Source organism: Danio rerio, chromosome 16, assembly GCF_049306965.1.
Source record: "Danio rerio strain Tuebingen ecotype United States chromosome 16, GRCz12tu, whole genome shotgun sequence".
Lineage (NCBI taxonomy): Eukaryota > Metazoa > Chordata > Actinopteri > Cypriniformes > Danionidae > Danio > Danio rerio.
Window position 1 is genome coordinate 35,440,938 of NC_133191.1, and position 21,449 is coordinate 35,462,386.

Here is a 21,449-nt window from a genome sequence, read left to right on the forward strand (position 1 = left end):
TCCTGCAAACAGTGCAGGACAGCTATCTGTCTTCCCAAGACAAATTGATGCTGTATTGGGCGGAAAAGGCAAGATGTCCTCGTTGCAGTCTGTAACCATGATGACGTAATGGACCAGGTCCACTATGTAGTGGATATTGTACTGCCCACTAAGGTAACGCCCAGCCATGAGGACTGTCTCGGAAAAGGATGCACTACAACATACTAATGAATTAATTTGGTCTAAAACTAGGTGTTTCAGTTTCTTTGTCCAGGCCCTATATATATATATATATATTTTTTTTTTTTTGACAAAAATGTGTAAATGCTGTAATACCATGGTAAACCATGATCATGTTCAATGTTTTTTAACATTGGATTATCAATGGGAATTTGTTTATAAGATAAACTACAAAATGGGCTAAGGGTGTTTTATACAGTAATGGTTCTGTTGGTCCAAATAGACCCAGAATTCCAAAATATTTTAAAGATATTTGATGCATCCGGGTGCTCTGGTTTCCCCTACAAGTCTAAAGACATGCGCTATAGGTTAATTGGGTAAGTTAAATTGTCTATATTGTATGTGTCTGAATGAATGGGAGTGTATGGGTGTTTCCCATGTTGGGTTGTGGCTGGAAGGGCATCCGCTGCGTAAAACATGCTGGATAAGTTGGCGGTTCATTCTGCTGTGGAGACCTGATGCCTGCTGCAACTTTTTATTTTTACAAATTTATACTCTAATAACTTACAATAAACTTTTCTTTGCAACAAGTTTGTCAGGTCAAAAAGAAAATGAATGAATACATATTTGATGCATCATGAGGTTTAAATACAACCGTAATGTATAAAAACAATTTAAAGCTGAAGGATGTCATTTCTGTTACTGTCACCTAGAATTTTCACAATAAATAGTATTCGCAAAACATTTGCAAACATTTACCAAAGCCTTTTATATAAATATATTGTAATACCTTTACAGTATTGTATTATTTTACATGGAGCTTGACAGTAAAGTGCACCGGTGTTTAACCTTGTTTTACCCCATTCTGGTGGTCAGATCTCACTTTCAGAAATCTATAACATGTAGTAATATACATCAAGTTAGTTTCTCGTATTTCACTCTGACTAATTTCAATTTGTAAAACCTCTTCACCTCAGCAGCTTCATTAAGATGCCCAGGCTGTTTCTATTCACTCTCACTCTTTTTTCTGTTTCTGTTCTCCGATTGCAGAGTTCTGCTCATGCTCAGTCGGGCCTGTCTGGCGTTTTATAGAGTCAGCAGGAAGCAGTTGTTCATCCTTTTCCTCGTCTGACCTCCAGAAAAATGCCCTCCGAGCCTCCTCCCAGGTACATTCTGCACACCTCAGTCTACTTTCAGAGGATGGTGATCATGTCCTCAGCTCCTTCGGTGAACTTTCATTTGAAGTAGACGCTGTTGAATTTGATGAGAGGTGTTGTGACATGGACAGCATTATTTAAAGAGCTCTGGAGGATATCTGAGGTCATCCAAAGCGTTCATCTCCCAGAATGCCATGCTACTTTGTGTTAAGTAATACTGTTAAATGTAGGGTAAAGAGCAGATTATTTTCTTTAACAAATAGAGCTGTGATGTTATTGCACTAGTAATATAATATAATATAATATAATATAATATAATATAATATAATATAATATAATATAATATAATATAATATAATATAATTTAATATAATATAATATAATATAATATAATATAATATAATATAATATAATAATATTTCTTTTGTTTTATAAACACAAATTACATAATTTCTATATACTATATGTGCATATAACCAGTGTTTATAAACAGTAATGTAACTTACTATTAATGAATTACCAGGTTTTTCTACACCATTTCTGCTGTCAATACTTTTAAATAACCTTTTTTTTTCAAGTGTACAGCAGTGAATGGGAGCTAAATCTAAACATGTTGCATTGAAAAGAGCTATTCAGGGCCACGAGAGCAGCGAGAATCAATGACATCTCACTTACTGAATAGATGTATTGATAGAGCAGTGCACAGCAGTCAGAGAGACACATACACTCATGAACAGCTCATTGTTTCTGGGCACAGGCCTCCACGATGAGTTGATTACAAATGTCCAAGCTTTTCTTCATTTTTCTTGTGTTTCAGCTCTCAGGACATGCTGACAGGACAGCGGCTGTGTCAATCCAAATCTCACCAGGACTCGGTCCTCTCTGCCCTTAATCAGCAGCGCAAGGACGGACTGCTCTGTGATGTCACTTTGGTTGCAGGGGAACAGAAGTTCCACGCTCACAAGGCGGTCCTGGCAGCTTGCAGCGATTACTTCCGGGTGAGATTATACATTCTAGATGTTGTGTTTCATTTATCTCAGAAACATGTTTTGTTTCGCCACACAATCTTTTAAAATTTTATTTTGTAGGATTCTGTGGTCTATAAAAAGGCAAACTTTTAATATAAACTAATAAATAAACAGTTCTGCTGAAAATCATGTAATAAATCTGATTATTAGTCATAACTGTCATTCATTTATTCATTTTCTTGTCGGCTTAGTCCCTTTATTGATCCGGGGTCGCCACAGCGGAATGAACCGCCAACTTATCCAGCAAGTTTTTACTTCCAGCCGCAACCCATCTCTGGGAAACATTCACACACATACTCGTACACTACGGACAATTTAGCCTACACAATTCACCTGTATCGCATGTCTTTGGACTGTGGGGGAAACCGGAGCACCCAGAGGAAACCCACGCAAAGGCAGGGAGAACATGCAAACTCCACACAGAACCGCCACAGAACCGCCACAGAAACGCCACAGAAACACCAACTGAGCCAAGGTTCGAACCAGCGACCCAGCGACAGCACTACCTACTGCGTTACTGCCTCGCCTCATAACTGTCAAATAAAAACATAATTATAACAAAATGTTGACATCTTATGATAACAAGTTAATTATGAAATAGCCTTATGCCTTTTTATGTCATAATTATGATGTAATAATTTGTTTTTTAAATCGAAATTTGCACTTTTTATTCCAAAGTTGAAATTAATCAATTAAAAAATAATATTTAAATTGAATAAAAAATAACAAAAATTATTTTATTATAATTATAATTAATAATTATAGTATTTAAAAAGTATATATATTTTGCTGTTTTATCTTATATAGAAGAAAGTTCTTCAATGAGTTTCCATTGTATTTTTGATAAAATGAACTGAAGAGGAGATTATCGACAGAATGTAATGAAATAATATGACTAAAAATCTATTTAGATTTAATTAAGAGTTGAATGCTAAATTACCAATTATCTGTAACAAATTTATCTGATTGTTTTGTTGGAGGAAAACCCATACATTTAGTATATCAAGTATAACTAAGCCATTACATGCAAAATGTCATTTAAATACATTCAAATGTTATGTAACAAACTTTTTTTTGCCTTATTCATCAGTGTGAAATTATAATACAAGCACAATTCCTTCTCATTATTTGGTAAAGAGCAGTGTAAACATACTGTGAAAACCTCTACTTTTCTGTCCCAAAGAAATTGGAACAGTGACAGCGAGTAAACAACGACAGGATTTTGTGTTTTAGCTGCACAATCCTGGTGCAAATATGTACAGTTCACACAGGAGACAAGAAAGCAACAGACGGGAAATGAAAAGTCGGCAGCGGCCTGGATACCGTATCAGTGAGATTTGATTTTGGTTTGTTCAGAAGATTAGAAAAGAAGAAATAAATCCAGCCCTGCAAAACAGGGAAAGATTATGTGCACAGTCCAAAGAACAGAATTAAATAGGGCAGGTATATTTATCACTATATGTCTCCAGGGAGGCTCTGCACCACAGTTGGGCTAGAATGATAAGATATGATCCCTCTGTTTTCCATTTAGCCCTTGGTTTCTGTTGAGGATGCCTTTTGCTGGTGTTATCAAATGACATGAAGTTGTAGTTTGGATAAAACATGGACTGATCCAAAGCTTCAGTCAATATAGTTGCGGTGTCAACAAATCACATCAAGCTGCTGGCTCTGTCTGACAGCTACACTTTGACATATTATGCCTGCAAGGTTTATATTATTCTTGATTTTATTAGGTGGAATGTTTGAATAGATTTAAATCAAACACATGCATACACACATGTCTGTTGTGTAATCAAAATGAGCTTTGTTTGAAATGAATCCCAAACAGACAGTATTTTTGGTCTTGCATCATTTGTGCATGAACTGTACCTTTAAGATTAAAGACAAAATGAGATTTGTTCATTGTAGGGATACAACGATTAAGGAATTTGCTTTTACTATTATTGTCGGGGTTATTACAATTATTGTGCATTCATTAAATTCCAAACACTACTAGTTTAGAAAAATCACATGAAAACTCCTTAAATTTTAAAGTGTTATTTATTGCTGTTCAGTAACCAATTAATACATAATTTTCTCTTTGGACTATAAATAAGTAAAAAACGTTTTTTGACATTTAAACATAAGTAATACATTTTACAGTGAAAATAAATGTCAGAACAATGAATAAATAAACAAATAAAAAAAATTAGGATTAAATAAAAAAATAAAATGTATGGGTGATGCGGTGGCGCAGTGGATGGAACGTTCGCCCCACAGCAAGTCGAGCCTCATTCCAAAGACATGTGGTACAGGTGAATTGGGTATATTAAAATTGACCGTAGTGTATGAGTGTTTGTGTGAATGAGTGTGTATGTGTTTCCCAGTAATGGGTTGCAGCTGGAAGGGTATCCGCTGCGTAAAACATATGCTGGATAAGTTGGCGGTTCATTCCGCTGTGGCGACTTCAGTTTAATAAAGAGACTAAGCCGAACAGAAAATGAATGAATGAAAAAAATGTATTGATCTAATGTAAGTCTAAGCTACATATTAGCTAAGTATTTCCCTTTTAAAGAGAACAAATGTAGGTTGCTGAACCTCTGTCTGAAAGGCACTTTTAATAAACTATATTACAAAATTTTGTTTAGTTTTTTTCTATTTGGAGTGGAAATGTGTATATTCTATCCAAAAATGAAGATGATTGGTCAAGTTCTTGTCATGTGACTTGTGGCATTTTTTTTATCTACGTGCGCCTGGAAAGTGTGAGCCCGTATGCATGCTCCCAATATACTCGAGCCACACACTTGGAAACAAATGTGTGCGCACAAAAGGCGCAATATGTGAACGGCCTCATTTATAGTTAATCCAGTGTGTGTGCATATTAGCCTTAGTGTACAAGCTTGGAACTTCATACTAGTGCACAGTTAGCATAACTTTGTTTAGTTGCAGCAGTTTTTCTCCATGTAGAAACACGGTGTTGAGAAGCCTTCATGATTAATTAAATGATGAATTAAAGCACGGTTAATAGTGAAATTGGTCAATAATGGCATCCCTAGCTCATTATAGATTTTGCTGACTTCTGTACTTATATTATCCCAAATGTTTCAAAGAAGGGTCAAATCTAATGAAATAAGCAGTTTTAACTTATGACTTGGAACATGCTCTGTGTGGCCAACTGGTTTTGTATAAAAAAGGGAAACACCAAAAACGCTTTAATATATGTTTTATTAGAGTGCATAGGGCAACATTATAACAGACACTTTAAATGTATTCAGTATGATGAAACATCGCTGCTTATTCCCAAATGTAGTTATGACTGGAAGAACCAAATGGTGGACTGTGACATAAAAAAAGCCTCTTTGTGCTCATCTTAACAATTTCAACAATTGCTTCAGTGGTCTCGTTTCACTTAGATCTCTTTCAGTCTTTACTCTGCTTCATACTACCATGATGATTAGTTTTGAATAGTTAAGCTCATGCATGAACATGGTTTGAAAATTGACCATGAGATCTGTCGGATGTAATGAAGACCACAACTCCCACACTATCATCAAAATATGCCTTTGTTTGTTTTTAATACACACCCTCTAGCTGTGAAAATGACATACTGTGCCTTTAAGTCTTGTTGAGGTGAAGTGTATTATTCAAGTGAAACACAAAACAAGGATGAGAATTCATTTAGAGGGAAGGAGGGTATGGATGTGTTTCATATTGTATCTACTCTACACTCAAACATACAGTATCATAAAGAGGTGGGCTGATTTAGCTCAGTTCACTGTGTAATCACGCAGAACCATTTAGTGACATAATTGCAACCACCCAGAACTTCCTAGAATTGCGCCAGTGAGGTTTGAATAGTCAGCTTTGTATATTTTCTTCACAAAATGTAAAGATCACATCCAGTGGTACTTGTCTTGTTCTATTTTCAGGCCTGATGTCATTGGGAAATAACAGGATAGTACATCCTTTCAAGCTTTAACACCTGAGCAGCACTAATGACTAAATGTGAAGGGTGTAATCAGCACTGGCATTAAAGACAAACACTAATAATGACATTACACATTAGTCTAGAGATTTTTGTTGAGCAAAGCTCTAGTAAATGCAAATTTACATACTGATGTATTGTATTTGAAGATACACATTTGCTACAGTCTTTTTGTGACTAAAGAAAAGGGATTTTCAAACACGCAAACAAATAAATTAATAGATTAATTTTCCTGTTTAATTGATAATTTTTAACCACAATTTAAAGGTTTAGTTCATCCAAAAATTAAAGTTCTGTTAATTACTTACCCTCATGGAACTGAATCTGCTCAGACCTTTGTTCATCTTCAGACCCTCCATAGACAGCAACGGTCCTGAAACGTGCAACACCAGATAATAGCTGTCTGCCTAAATGGAGGAAAAGCTTATTATCGTGCCTGGTAATCACCCAGTGCTTTATGATCAATCTTTATATACATTAGAAAATGCCTTTTTTGTATCGTGGTCCAAGCTGGATGTCATTGACTGTTGTCACTATAGTGATCGCGTCAGTGTGAGCTTCAGACACACCTTCCTTCAAGCATTGTCGTTGATGCCTCGTGTAAACAATGCATTAAACTAGAGTCAGCAGCGCTATCACGTGAACATTGTATCGTCCATTTTTAACATCCACTTCTATCAATTTTTGGAGGTTTTCATCATGCGTGGACAGGATAGTTGAGATAACAGACATAAAAGTAAGGGGAGCAGAGAGAGGTTAAAAATTGGCAAAGGATTGAACTGGGGCCACCGTAAGCACCTTAGTGCTACAGTATATGTCGATGCATTAACCACTAGGCAGTTGGAGCTAACACATGCACCCACTACAGATGTAGAAAACACAGGCAAACAAAGTAAATTTTACCTTTCTTTTTGTCATACAAAAATTTGTGAATCAGACAGAGTGATTCAAATGCTGATTCAGTCTGCATGATTGAGTTTCGTGAGTGATTCACCAGACTGATTAGAATTGGAAATCTCTCTTTTGAATTATTCATTACCACAGTGGTACCACTTGTGGTACGCGGGCTTCCTTCTAGTGGTACGCGGAGGAATCAAATATGTCATATGCTTCATATATTTTAAAAACTATCAAAAATGATTTATATATCAATGTGATGACATATAGCCTATATTTATGAGATCCAAGCAACATCCCCAGGTTTTCTTGAATTGGCTACTATATGTTAATACTTTACATTTAAGTACAGCAGTTTTTTTTTTACTTTTTAAGAAGAGTTTTTTGCTTTTAAAAGCACATTTTAATTTAAATATTCATGTTTTTATAGATTTTTTTGTTTGTTTATTTATTTTTTTGACCTATAAGATCAGTACAGTGTTAATGCTCAGACTATTTATAATGTATAAAGTGGCTGACAATAAGAAATATTCGTTATAATAGAAATTAATCTGCCACGGTTTTTAACAGTTTTTTTTGCGTGGGGCCTAACCGCGTGGGGCCCACCTGGGCGGCCTGCGTGGGGTCCACTTGGGATGGCCCGCGTGGAGCCCACCTGGGCTGGCCCGCATGGGCCCCACCTGGGCTGGCCTGCGTGGGGCCCACCTGGGCTAGCCCACGTGGAGCCTACTTGGGATGGCCCGCGTGGGGCCCACCTGGGTTGGTCCGCGTGGGGCCCACCATGGCCTGCCTGCATGGGCCCCACCTGGGATGGCCCGCGTGGGGCCCACCTGGGCTGGCCCGTGTGGGGCCCACTTGGGATGGCCCGCATGGGGCCAACTTGGGATGGCCCGCCTAGGGCCCACCTGGGATGGCCCTCATAGACAATTCTACAGAATAGCAAAAAACATGTTTTTGTGGGCCTACATGGGCCCCATTTGGGATGGCCCGCGTGGGGCCCACCTGGGCTGGCCCGCGTAGGTCCAAGCAACATCCCTAGGTTTTGTTGACTTGGCTACTATATGTTAATACTTTACATTTAAGAACAGCAGTTTTTTTTAAAAACTTTTTAAGAACAGTAATCTACCATTTTTTGCTTTTAAAAGCACATTTTAATTAAAATATATATATTTTTTGTTTGTTTATTTATTTTTTTACCTATAAACACAGAACAATGTTAATGTTCAGACTATTTATAATGTTTAAAGTGGCTGACAATAAGAAATATTCGTAATAATAGAAATTAATCTGCCACATTTTTTAACAGTTTTTTTTTTTTTGCGTGGGGCCTACCCGTGTGGGGCCCACTTGGGCTGGCCCGCGTTGGTCCCACCTGGGATGGTCTGCGTGGGGCTCACCTGGGCTGGCCCGCGTGGGCCCCACCTGGGATGGCTCGTGTGGGGCCCACCTGGGATGGCCCGCATAGACAATTATATAGAATAGCAAAAAACATGTTTTTTTGAGCCCGCGTGGGCCCCATTTGGGATGGCCATATATTATTATTTATGATAATACTTTACATTTAAGTACACCAGTTTTCTTTTAACTTGTTAAGAACAGTGCCATTTTAAATTAACTTTTAAAATCACATTTTAATTTAAACGTTGTCGTTTTATTTATCTTTTTTTTTTTTTTACCTGTAAGTGTGTTATTGTTCAAACTAGTTATTATGTTTAAAGTGGTTGACAATAATAAATATTCATAATAATAAGTATTAATCTGTAGTTTTGTAGTAAGCTATAGCCACTTAATTGGTCCTACTATGTATTTCAGTACCAGTCATTATGTTGGTACTTGGAGAGACAATTTTTTCTGAGGTGGTACTTGGTGAAAAAAGTGAAAGAACCAGTGCATTAACATACAGCTCATATAAGTCATTGTTTGAAAATAAGACTTTATTGTTTTGGATTTATTAGTTTACGACTCAAAGGAGTCATTTGTTCATTAATTGGACTACACTGGTAGTGCTGTATATTGCTTTTGTTTATGGTCTGTGAGAAAATGTCAACAGAAATACATTGTTGTTATTATGTTGTGTGAGAAGCCAATGTGTTGTTATTGCAAATCAGACGTAAAACTGTCCTTCAAAACTAAAATGGAATATGATTTATTTTGCATGCTGCTTAGAATTCAGTGCAGTAATGCCTGAAACAATGATGTGAGGCTTTGAATGATTCATAATTTCAAATGACACAAAAAGCATGCGCTATATACAAATTAGCTATTAAAACTGCTGTCTTATCAGCCTTGCTTCTCCACGGCTAGAAGTCATCTAGTCAGATGTGTGACTTAGGTTTAGGTCATCCTTATTACCCACCATTTCCTTCCAAAAAAAAAAAAAAAAACCCCTGACATTAAGTCTCGCTAATAGCCAGTGGTGTCCCAGTAAGGAGCTCTCCTAGTAGCAGTCGAAAAAAACAAACCCTTAGCTGTAATGAGTCCTTCTGAAAGTCTGAATACCAACTGGTCAAGTCATTAAAAATGTGCCTCACTTAAAATAGGAAACAGAAAAACACGTTAGACTTGTACCAGGCACTTGTGACGTACTACTGGGAAACAGTTTTGTAGGTGAGGTGACATAGATAAAAGATGATAAACACTTGGCTTCTATTTTCAGCTCACAGAGACTTTGGTCTGAGCCAAGACCTGCATTAAATGTCTATTGATTTTTCAAATGACTGGGCACTGATGCTAATTTTAATCAAGAACAAAACTTAATCTCTGTCCGAGAGTTATGACTACTTTAAGTCTACACTGGGTGTAAATATACAGTTGAAGTCAAAATTATTATTTCTTCTGTCAAATTTGTATTATTTTTCAAATATTTCCCAATTGACGTTTAACAGAGGAAGGACATTTTCACAGTATTTAATATAATATTTTTGTTCTGCTAGAGAACTTCTTGTTTATTTGTAGTTGGCTGGAATAAAAACTGTTTTAACTTTTTAAAAACAATTTTAAGGTCAATATTATTAGCCGTCTTAAGAAATTATTTTTTCAGTATTCATCAGTGTACACACACCAAAAACAACATTAACATTATAGCAGACACTGTAAAAAGCCCATTGACAGATCGTGAAATTTAGCGGGGGTTTTTTTGCGTTTTTTTTTTAAAGCATGACGGTAAAACAAGAAAAAGGTTATGAATTTATTAAAACGTGTTTGTTTGTCATAAAAATTCGTAATAATGACAAAAAATACTAATTTGTGGATCTCCTTGCTTCTGGGTTCAGCAATACTGCTGTTGTCAAAGGTGTATTCTGGGAAATTTCCTTACAGATTGGTTTCAAATGTGGTCCTGAAAAATCTTAGTTCGAAGGGCTGTTCACCCCTTCTCCTTAGCCCTACGCCTTCAAGCTAAAGAGAATTGGGACACCCCTATCCCTTGGCGTGCACACGCAAAACGAGGGGTAGGGGTAAGGGGAAAGGCTAAGGGGTAGAATTGGGATTGGGCCTTATACACCCTCATTTACACACACAGACACTACAGCCAAATTAGTTTATTCAGTTCACCTTTACCGCATGTCTTTGGAAAAAACAGGGAAACTTTGGGTAAACCGGAGCACCCAGAGGAAACATGCAAACTCCACACAGAAATACCAACTGACCCAGCTGCGACTCGAATCAGCGACCTTCTTGCTGTGAGGCGACTCACTGTGCCACCATGAGCCATTATTTTCTATAATCATACTTTGATTGACTCTGATTGACATTCCCCCTTTGTCCCACCCTTTAGTGTTGATTTCTCCCTCAATAGCATCCACCATTAGAATTGTTAATTTGCCACTATGGTGACACATAGGCGTTTATAGCTCCACCCGCTTTAGTAAACAGGGCAAGGAGCACAAGCTTAATTGAATTTAGTCACCAAAATGGCATTTATTTTTTCCAATAAATTACAAATGTTTTCATGTGGTATGATAGAAAATCTGATTTTTTTACATTAAATATTAAAGTTAAAACATTATAATTATGCTGCCTAAAAAGAATAAAAATAGCTGAAAACATTTCACAATGTTTTGCTAACTTAGCCTCTAAAGGCGAAATTAGCACAACATTTTATCCTAAATTATAAAGAAATGCCACCAATAGTTTGCAGAATAAGTGAAGTTTATTTATAAACTAATTTCGAGAGGATCACATGCTTATGATTGCTTGCAGCTGGCCCCGCATTATTCAGTTTATGATTCACCAATGAGACGATTCCTAAGCCACTATAAATACCCTAAGTCCCATATCACAGCCATCTTCGTTTTGAAGAATCCCCCCTTCCACCCCTACTCCTCCTTTCCTAGAAGGGTGGCATGGTGGCCCAGTAGTTAGCACTGTTGCCTCACAGCAAGAACTTCACTGGTTCTAGACCTTACCAAGCCAGCCAATGTTTTTGTGCGGAGTTTACACGTTCTCCCCATGCTCACGTGGGTTTCCCTAGGGTTCCCTGGTTTCCTTCAACCATCCAAAAACATGCAACTTAAGTTAATTGACTAATCCAAATCGGCTCCTAGTAAGTAGTTATCTCATAAGAGCAATTACTATCTGCTCATTAGCTACTACAGCAGGGTAGCTCTTGAGATCTACCTGAGCTCAAACTCCCTTCTCGCCTTGCAAACAGAAAGGAGCCCCAGGCTCGAGGATCTTATGAGCTCAGGGCTCTCTCCCAGGAAAGCATGCCAAACAAGCTTTATAATTAATTATCAGCTAAGTGTGACCTCTTGAAAATTGTAAATCCAGAGAAACTGAACATTTAAAAGGGTCTCTTATTTTTTCACTTATTGATAGACGGTTGGATAGATAAAGTAAATATATGTATTTTTTATGCTACAAGTTCATCATTAGGAGCGGTTAGGTTTGATCAATGTTGTTTGGAGGTATAACGATGATCCATGTCCTTCGACTTCTCCACTGGCTCTGATCAATGACCATCCTACACTCGCTCTGTGACAGCGATCAATGCTTTTGATTAGTGTACTCCTCTCAGAGAACACAGCAGGACAGCTCTGGCCTCTTGGTCTTGGTCTCTCTATTTTTGCCGTGTGTGTGTGTGTGTGTTGGTGTGTGAAAGTAAAGTAGGCACTGATTGTTGCTTATGGACTCTCTTTCAGACTCTTCAGACATGAATGAACAGTGTATTGACGTTTGTGCTTTACCAGCTATTTACAGGATGCAGTATTACTCTAGTTCTGTGGTTCATGAGTTATGTTCATGTGTGTCTTCAGGCCATGTTCAGTCTGTGTATGGTGGAGAGTGAAGCGGATGAAGTAACCCTCCAGGGTGTGACTAGTGTAGGACTGAAGCACGCACTGGACTTCGCCTACACAGGCCAGGTAAATTCAGCATAGCCCACACACACACACAGCTGCATACACACAAGAACATGCAAAGCAAACAAAACTAGCTGTGCTTCAAAGTCTCTTGGTTCTGTGAAGTCTCCATTATGAATCCACTCTCCAAAAAAGAGCAGATATGTGAAGCACTTGAGAATAGTAATAATTATCCTGGTACATCACAAAATGTCCTACTTCCCACTTAGGAAGTCGTGATTATGAGTTTCAAGTTAAATTCAAGTGGTTTGGCTTGTGTTTGGAAAAAATGAGAATTGTAGAGGACACCAGGTTTGTTCTTGTCTAGTTTTTGAGGACATCTTGTTAAAGGGAGTTCACCCAAAAAGGAAAATGACTTACCCTGTACCCTGGAAGATGAAATTTTGAAGAATGTTGGAATATCCATGTTTGACATCCATAATATTAATAATAAAAAATACTATGGACGTCGATGCTTACTGGTGTCCATCATTATTTAATTTTTTGATAAAAAAAATCCTCAAAGATTTAAAACAAGCAGGAGGGTAGGGGCTGAGTGAATTATAATTTTTTTTTCTTCTTCTTTTTTTTTCACAAGATTTCAGTCATGAAAGGCTGGTGTCCTGGGGCCTTATGTACAAAGACTTGCGTTGAATTAATACTAAAACATTGCGTACGGACAAAGCTGTAAATGTGTGTATGCAGTAAAAAAAGTCAGATGTGTGAAACACTGCGCACTGGGAATCCGACGCATTTTCTTTTTGTACATCCGAATTAACGGGAAACTGAGCGCAACATGCAAGAGGGGCTGAGTGAATTCTGACCGATTTTTATTTTTTATTTTAGGCCAGCTATCACACACTTACTTTCTTTCGGCTTATACACCTGCTTTGTTAGGGTCGCCACTGTGGAATGAACTGGTAATTTCCTTTTAACTTGAACTTGAGAAGATGCGTAGGGGAGAACATGCAGACTCCACACAGAAAGGCCTCCTGGTCCAGCTGGGATTCAAACCAGTGACCTTGTTGCTTTGAGGCAAATGTGCTAACCACTTAATTTAATTGTGAATTAAATGTGGCATCAAGTTATTTAATGGTTGTTTCATAGTTTTTTGTTTAGTGGCATGGTGGCTCTGTGGTTCACAGCAAGAATGTCGCTGGTTCGAGTCCCGGCTGGGCATTTCTGTGTGGAGTTTGCATGTTCTCCCCGTGTTGGCGTGGGTTTCCACCAGGTGCTCCGGTTTCCCCCACAATCCAAAGTCTTGGTATAGGTGAATTAAATAAACTATGGGTGTTTCCAGTTGGCTGTTCATTCCGCTGTGGCGACCCCTGATGAATAAACAGACCAGGCGGAAGCAAAATAAATAATTGAATGAATGTTTTACCAGAAAAAGACTAAAAATCTTGTGTAACACTATGGCTGTGCGATTTAGGGAAAATATATTAATATTGAAAAATTTTATAATATTTTTTGACAGATATTACGATTGTTATTTTATTTGCGATTTATTTTGTAGTCAAGATTTAGCTCAATATTCTGTATCGTAGCTGTTTACTACTAAAATGCAGTAAGTGTTTTTTTTTTTTTTAAAGAAAGATATTAACATACTCCAACATTTATTTAAATTTGTTTTTAAATATTCAAAAATTAAACAAAATTTTCTCTAAAGCAAACAGTTAGCAAAATGAACAAACAGTAAGTAAAATTACCTTACCTTTTTAGGGAGATAGTGTAGCTTATTATACAAACAAAAAATAATAATTATAAAAATACAGAACACTCAGCAAACTAACATAACTCATAAGAAGCAGATTGAAAAGTTTTGATTGGGCAAAATAAAAATGTGCTCACTCAACTGGCTAGTGAGACTGTCACACACAGACAGCAGTCACGCATTTGCTCTGGGTGGGGGAAATTAAATAATACATATATATTACATATCACAGCCTCATATATATTACATATTACAGCCTCTTGCGATTAGCTAATCGAAATGTTTTGCAACATTGCAATTTGATTTCAATTAATCACACAGCCCTAAGTAACACTTACAATAAATTACAAATAACTGAGTCAATGTTTATTTGCCTAGTATTTTTTGATGATCAATGATCCTAAAACACCAATATTGTCATTTCAGTTTAGACCGAAGAATATTCCAGTCAGATGAAGCTGCATACTTAGTTGCCTTCTTACACAATTCAGTTAGAACAAAAGGAAAGGAGAGAGTCTAACAGTTTGAGAATGAAGAGAATATTTCTCTAGTGTTTTCTGTTGTTTTGACCTTATTGTTCACATCCACTGGGATCTTTTTGGCTCGAGACTTCCGGTTTCATTCACTTCTATTGATTTTTAGATGTTCAAAAAAGCTGGTTATTCTGCTTGATGTTGCGAATAGATTTTTTTCATTCATTCATTCAATCATTGGCCTAGTCCCTCTATTCGTCTGGGGTCGCTACAGCGGAATGAACCGCCAACTTATCCAGCATATGTTTAACACAGCGGATGCCCTTCCAGCTGCAACCCATTACTGGGAAACATCCATACACAATCATTCACAGACATACTCAAGGGACAATTTAGCCTACCCAATTCACCTATAGCACATGTCTTTGGACTTGTGGGGGAAACCGGAGCACTCACGCGAACACAGAGAACATGCAAACTCCACACAGAAACGGCAACTGACCCAGCCGAGGCTCGAACCAGCAACCTTCTTGGTGTTTGGCTAATGTGCTACCCACTGCGCCACCGTGCAGCCCGAATTGAATTTTTCTTGTTATATTATTCTGTATAGACATGAACAAACTTGTTTGTAGAGCTAGTGGTTTGACCGTTTATTATTCCTAGTCATTTCTCCCATAGGCAGCTGAATCAGACATAAAAATGAGCGCACATCCATAGGTCATCAAACAACAGAGATGTGAAGGCAACATCCCCAAGATGGCCTTATAGATGATCAAATACGTATGCATTTTTCTTTTAATTATATAATGAGGGCCAAGCTACTCTGTTATGCGAGGTAAAATAAAAACACGTTAACATAAAATTAATTTTTGCAATAATTGAAAGAGTATGTGAAGGCATCATTACACACAAATCCTGGGTTATGCATTTACTGCTAGTTTAAGGATTTCACACTGTTGATATTTATATATCCTGATTTTGTTTTTGGTTGCATATTCATGTTGTCAATAACACTGATAAAACAAACACAGATTGCATCTCTATTAGATCTGTGATTAGTTTGTCTAGTTGCCCTTTCTGGCTGATTTAGGTAACCTAAAAGCTGCTGTTCCAACTAGCATTGCCATCACTGTAAATCTGCATAAAATGTGCTGATTTAGTTGTTAAACAAAGTATATACATTAATGTATTGTTTATGATTGGTAGTGTTTTGCTAACTTTGATATACACAGTTATTTTAGTGTCACTGATACTATTATAGCTTTTATTAATGCTTCAAATGTTTTGTTATATTTATAGCTGTAGCTTATATTAGTTGCTAAAGTTATTTGTCTGTGCATTTTTCATCTTAATCACTTTTTTAACAGGTCTTTATATGTTTTGTTCATTTTAATAAATCAAGGTAAACCAAAAAAAAAAAGTAACTCTTTGTGCTTAGCTAACTCGTTTATTTCAGTTAAACCACAACAAAAGGGGTTTTAATTTTATGGTTTTATTTTTTTTAGCTAACCGTGTTGCTAACACAGATTTGATGTATATCAGAGGTGGTCTGATAAAATATATGCTGAGATTCAAAGGTTTGGGGTCAGTAATTTTTAAAATAATTTAATTGGATCATTTCAAGATATTTTTAACCATTAAAGAAGTCATTTTAATGATGTATATATTCTTTAATTTTGGACAATTTTATTACTTTTTATGTAAACCTATTAAATATAAACTTCTTTATTAAAATGAATCATGAAGTCACATTGACCCTATGGTAATGAAAGGAAGAAAAGCAAAGATCACTATCTTTTATAAGAACCAGTGAGCTATTTTTTCTTTTTTTCAAGGCATACATGCTTTAGCTTAGATTTAAGATGCAACACTCAGCTCTTTACAATATTTAATGCTCCATCTCTCTCTTCCCCTTGACCTGAAAAAGTCAAAGACGCCTGAATGTGACATAGAAAGGTAAAGCAATGTTGTTGTGATTTTCTTCAGATAGTTTTACTCCGATCTTTTGTCTGTAGATCATGCTGGAGCCAGGGGTGATACAGGACGTCCTGTCAGCTGGAAGCCACCTTCAGTTACTGGAACTGCTCAGTCTCTGTTCTCACTATCTCATTCAGGTGTGTTAATATTTATCAGCTCATTTAGGTGTTTATGTGTTAGATCTAAATAAATGAAAATATTGCAAGTTCTGGTAATGATCAGTTCATGTTTGAGGGACTATTAAATAAGGTTTAAATGCTCAATGATGCTCCGGAAGAAAATGCTATGTATTTAAGGGGTGAACACTATTGATCAGGATGAAGATTTTGTTAAAATAATGTGTTTTTTTTATTAAGTTCTGCCATTCAGAAGTAGCAGAAGATACTTGCATGTTTTCCTAGAAAAATGATCTGCCTTGATCTCCAAAAATTTCCATCCCCCGGCTTTTAATGCATCACGTTTCATCAGCATTTGAACCCCTAAATAGTTCTTAGTGTGAGAAGTTGGATCTCAAAATCACACAGTAACTGCCGGAAAGTGTGACACAAAAGATGGTGGAGAAATTAAGAATCTGCAGGACCTGGAAGGTTTTTCTGAAGCATAGCAAGCAGTTGTTCAGAACAAACAAAGCACTTATGAAATTCCATAAAAAAGCAAAACAAACAACAACAACAAAAAAAAACGTAGATCATCCAGGTTACCACACACTAAAACCAGAAATTTTATGTTTTGCAGGTGGTTATTTTAATGAGTTTATTTATAAACTAATTTCGAAAGGAGCATGTGCTTATGATTGATTATGGTTGGTCCCGCATTAACTAACACAGGGTTCAACGCTATGGATTTTTTCTACTGGTCCGATCGGGCCAGTGGTTCAGATTTTTACTTGCCCTGGCAAAATTTTCACTGGCCCCACCAAAAAAAAGGGAAGTTAATAGCTTTTTTTTGCCACATTTTAAATAATGTGTCAAAAATAAAGTATGTGAATCTTGAATTTTAATACTTAAAATAAATTGTAAATAAAAGTGTTATGCAAACAAAAAGAGCAGTACAGAAAGTGTTAACAAAAGTTGGCTGACTTGTCAAACTGGCGGCAAACTGTGCAAAACATCACTTCATTTTTATTTTGTCGTGTTAGTCACTCGTAAATGTCTACTTCCAAGACCTTAGAAACAGACATTTTCTTTTAGCCATATAATTTGATGTTGCCGCCATGTTGCCGTTTCTTCTCTGTACTGGTTTTTACCAGGTTACAGAAACAAAATATCATGGTCAATCAGATAAGAGGAACCGGAAAGCAATATGGTGTTTACGACATCACAGAGAAGGTAGTGTTTAAAAACTTAAAAGTTTAAAAAATTTACATAGTCGCAGACAAATGTTAGTGACAAGGCAGCACTGTCCCCATCGGGCCAGTAATGATCCGGTCTACTGTCCCAAGTGTCTCTCAAGCTGGCCCTGGGCCACCAGGCAGTCCTTATTGTTGAGCCTTGTAACATATGATTCACCAATCAGATGATTCCTAACTCACTATAAATAATCAGAGTTTCTTACTTCAGTTGTCTTTGCCTTTAAGAGTATCCCCTTCCAGCCCCTACTCCTTCACCTTTCCCTTTATAGTGCGGCACGGTGGCCCAATGGTTAGCACTGTTGCCTTACAGCAAGAACGTCACCGGTTCAAATCCTTAACAGGCAAGCATGGGGAGAACATGTAAACTCTGCATAGAAACGACATTTTGTGCAGTTTACTTGTTCTTTTCGTGCTCGCGTGGGTTCTTCCGGGTTCTCTGGTTTTCTCCCACAGTCCAAAAAGATGTGTCATAAGTGACTTAATCAATCTAAATGAGCACAATAGTCGAGCTCTTAACCAGCATTATATCCCTATTTAGCAATTTATAATCTGTCATCAGCTCTAAATAAGGTAGGAGTTCTCAAGACCTACCTGAGCTCAAACTCCACTCTCACCCTGCAAACGGGTGGGAGCCCTGGGCTCGAGGATCTTCTGAGCTCAGGGGTCTCTCCCGGGACAGCATGCCAAACACTCTTTATCATCAATCATCAGCTAAGTGTGAACTCTTTCAATTCAATTCAATTCAATTCAGCTTTATTTGTATAGCGCTTTTACAATGTAGATTGTGTCAAAGCAGCTTCACATTGTTACGGCCAGCTCGCTCCCGACCGTACCATAAAAAGGATCAGACACACAAAAAGGTATATAATGAAAAAAACATTTATTAAAGGGAATAATAAAGTATAACAAACTGTCTAGGGATTTAAAATAAATAAGAAATCAGCTGAAATTCTCTCAACAAAATACAAAACAAAACAAAACATAAGACGGCAACACAAAAGAGTTGGAGCAAAATGACCTCTCTGTGGAATAACGTTCCACCAGAGGAAGTGCCGTTCTTCACAAAAAAATTCAAATATATACTTTCTCCACCCATAAATTAACTAATTAACGGTGACGTCACATTGCGAGGCCACCGAAAGGTAAGAAAGAGAAGACAGGGTCGTAACAACATAAATGGTCATAGTAGCTGGATTAGGGTAGTTCAGTTTTTAGTGTTTAAGTTCAGTTCAGTTTAGCTCAGTTCAGTGTGGTTTGAAATCATTACTGAGAGTCCAAACACTGAAGAGCATATTCATCGATGAGTAGCTTTTCAGATCCTGAACCATGCAAGCCAGTGGCGACAGCGGAAAGGGAAAAAAAAACTTCACCAATAGGAGAGTGAAGAAAAAAAACCTTGAGAGAACCAGACTCAGTTCGGCACAACCATTTTAATTTCTCCGCTGGCCAATAGTCTTGTGCAGAGCTGCAGTCTCAGCAGTGGAGGCTGGAAGCTGGCCTCAGCGAAGACTCATCTGTCCCTGGAGCATCACTGGAATCAGTCTCATGCTTTCCACTCCCCTATGAACAACAGCGCAGCAGCAGCTCAGAACTTTATTTTATGGACTATATGTAAACATCTGGCTGGACGGTCATCCGCTGCATAAAACATATGTCAGAATAGTCAGCAGTTCATTCCGCAGTGGCTACCCCTTATAAATAAGTGACTAAGCAGAAGGCAAACGAATGAATATATGTAAACATCTTTTATGTAATGTGCATATTATTCAGAACATTTCTTTTATTTTGTTAAAATTATGAACATTTTCACAGGTTCTGCAAACTGCCACTATAAATCAGTATGCATTTGTATAATTATATTGTATAAAACTTCAAGTGCCAGCTGGTTAAACGTATAAGTCATAAGCTGAAAGAATCATAGGCTTATTACTCTGTGCTACAGCATATCCCAAGTCTTTTGAAGCCTTTGTTTGTGAAATGATAATCATTATTTCCTGATTCTGAGCTTACCCTCTAGAGTACCAGAAGTTTTCCCTATAAATTAGACCAGAAAATGTGAAAAACATTTGCAGAGATTCCACCTGAGCCTCTTCCTAACTCATTACCACATTAAAAAATGTGCTCTGTATTTATTTTAACCAGTAGATGGCAGTCACTCTCTGTGTGAAGCATCTGTGCAGCATCTAAAAGCTACATTTATTGTTCTTTCTCTCACTTATACTTTTATACTCTATATTTTCAGACATTGTGGAGCTTTGATGGGATTCAGCTCTGTTAAACTAAGCTATTTACTATATAATACAAATAAATGTGTGTGTGTGTGTGTGTGTGTGTGTGTGTATCTAATATTGTATGCATGTTACAATGTAGAACTAGTTTGTCTTTATACATTTAACTTTATAAACACTCTCACTTATCTGATTGTGCATATGTATGTATTTAATATAATGTGTGTGTGTGTGTGTGCGTGTGTGTGTGTGTGTCTGTAGGAGCTGAACAGTTTTAATTACCTGGACCTGTACAGGCTGGCAGATCTCTTCCACCTGCCGGCTCTGGAGGAAGCGGTGGTGGGCTTTGTGGTGGACCACCTCTCTGAGCTGCAGAGGAGCAGACAAGAGGAGGTGCTGCTGCTTCCTTACCGGCTCCTCAGGGAAGTACTGAAGAGCGACCGCCTCACCTCCCTCAGCGAAGAGGAGATATGGCAGGTGTGTGGGCCGCACATTCACTCACTTTAACTGCTCCAAACTTTTTGGAATTGCCAAGGTATCTCTGGTGCAAAATATCAGCTTGGGGTTTGAATATCTGAGATGGGATTTGGATTTTGTTTGGTCAGATTTTGAAAACTTTCAAATAAAGAATAGTTGTGAACAGGGCGTAGAACTAACGCTTTGGCACATCTACAATGATGGAGACAACTAAAATGTAACCTTTTTTTGCTGATCATCAAATGATATATTGAGTTTTTCTTTAAAAAACTGGCTGAACAAATTGAGGAAACGCATATATGTAGCTGCATTTTGTATTATCATAATTAATTGAAGTAATTCATATATTAATCAACAAAAATTAAACAAACAGCACTTATTATACTATTAAACTGTAAAGTATTTTATAATGAATCATTTTTATGCTGATGCTGATAGTGCCTACTAATGAATAACAATGAAATCATCACTATTAATATTAAATAGAATGCTATTATTATTATTATTATTATTATTATTATTATTATTATTAATGACAATAGTACATTTATGAAATTAATATTTATTGCTTAGTTTCCTTTTTAACGTTTTACCGTAGAGCATGCGTGCCCGACCCTGTTCCTGGAGATCTACCTTCCTGCAGAGTTTAGCTGTAACCTTGATTAAACACACCTCTCTTTAATTA

General features: G+C 37.1%; 1 protein-coding gene across 4 annotated transcripts in view; it reads left to right on the forward strand.

The window, feature by feature from the left end:
- klhl32 (kelch-like family member 32) overlaps positions 1-21,449 on the forward strand; it is a 38,066-nt gene that overhangs the window by 2,385 nt on the left and 14,232 nt on the right. For all 4 annotated transcript variants that reach the window (XM_073924416.1, XM_073924418.1, NM_001083022.1 and 1 more), the window contains 5 exon segments: positions 1,210-1,325; positions 2,134-2,314; positions 12,461-12,568; positions 16,747-16,845; positions 20,549-20,764. In XM_073924416.1, the coding sequence (XP_073780517.1) occupies positions 1,303-1,325; positions 2,134-2,314; positions 12,461-12,568; positions 16,747-16,845; positions 20,549-20,764 (627 nt within the window). In that variant the 5' untranslated portion in view covers positions 1,210-1,302.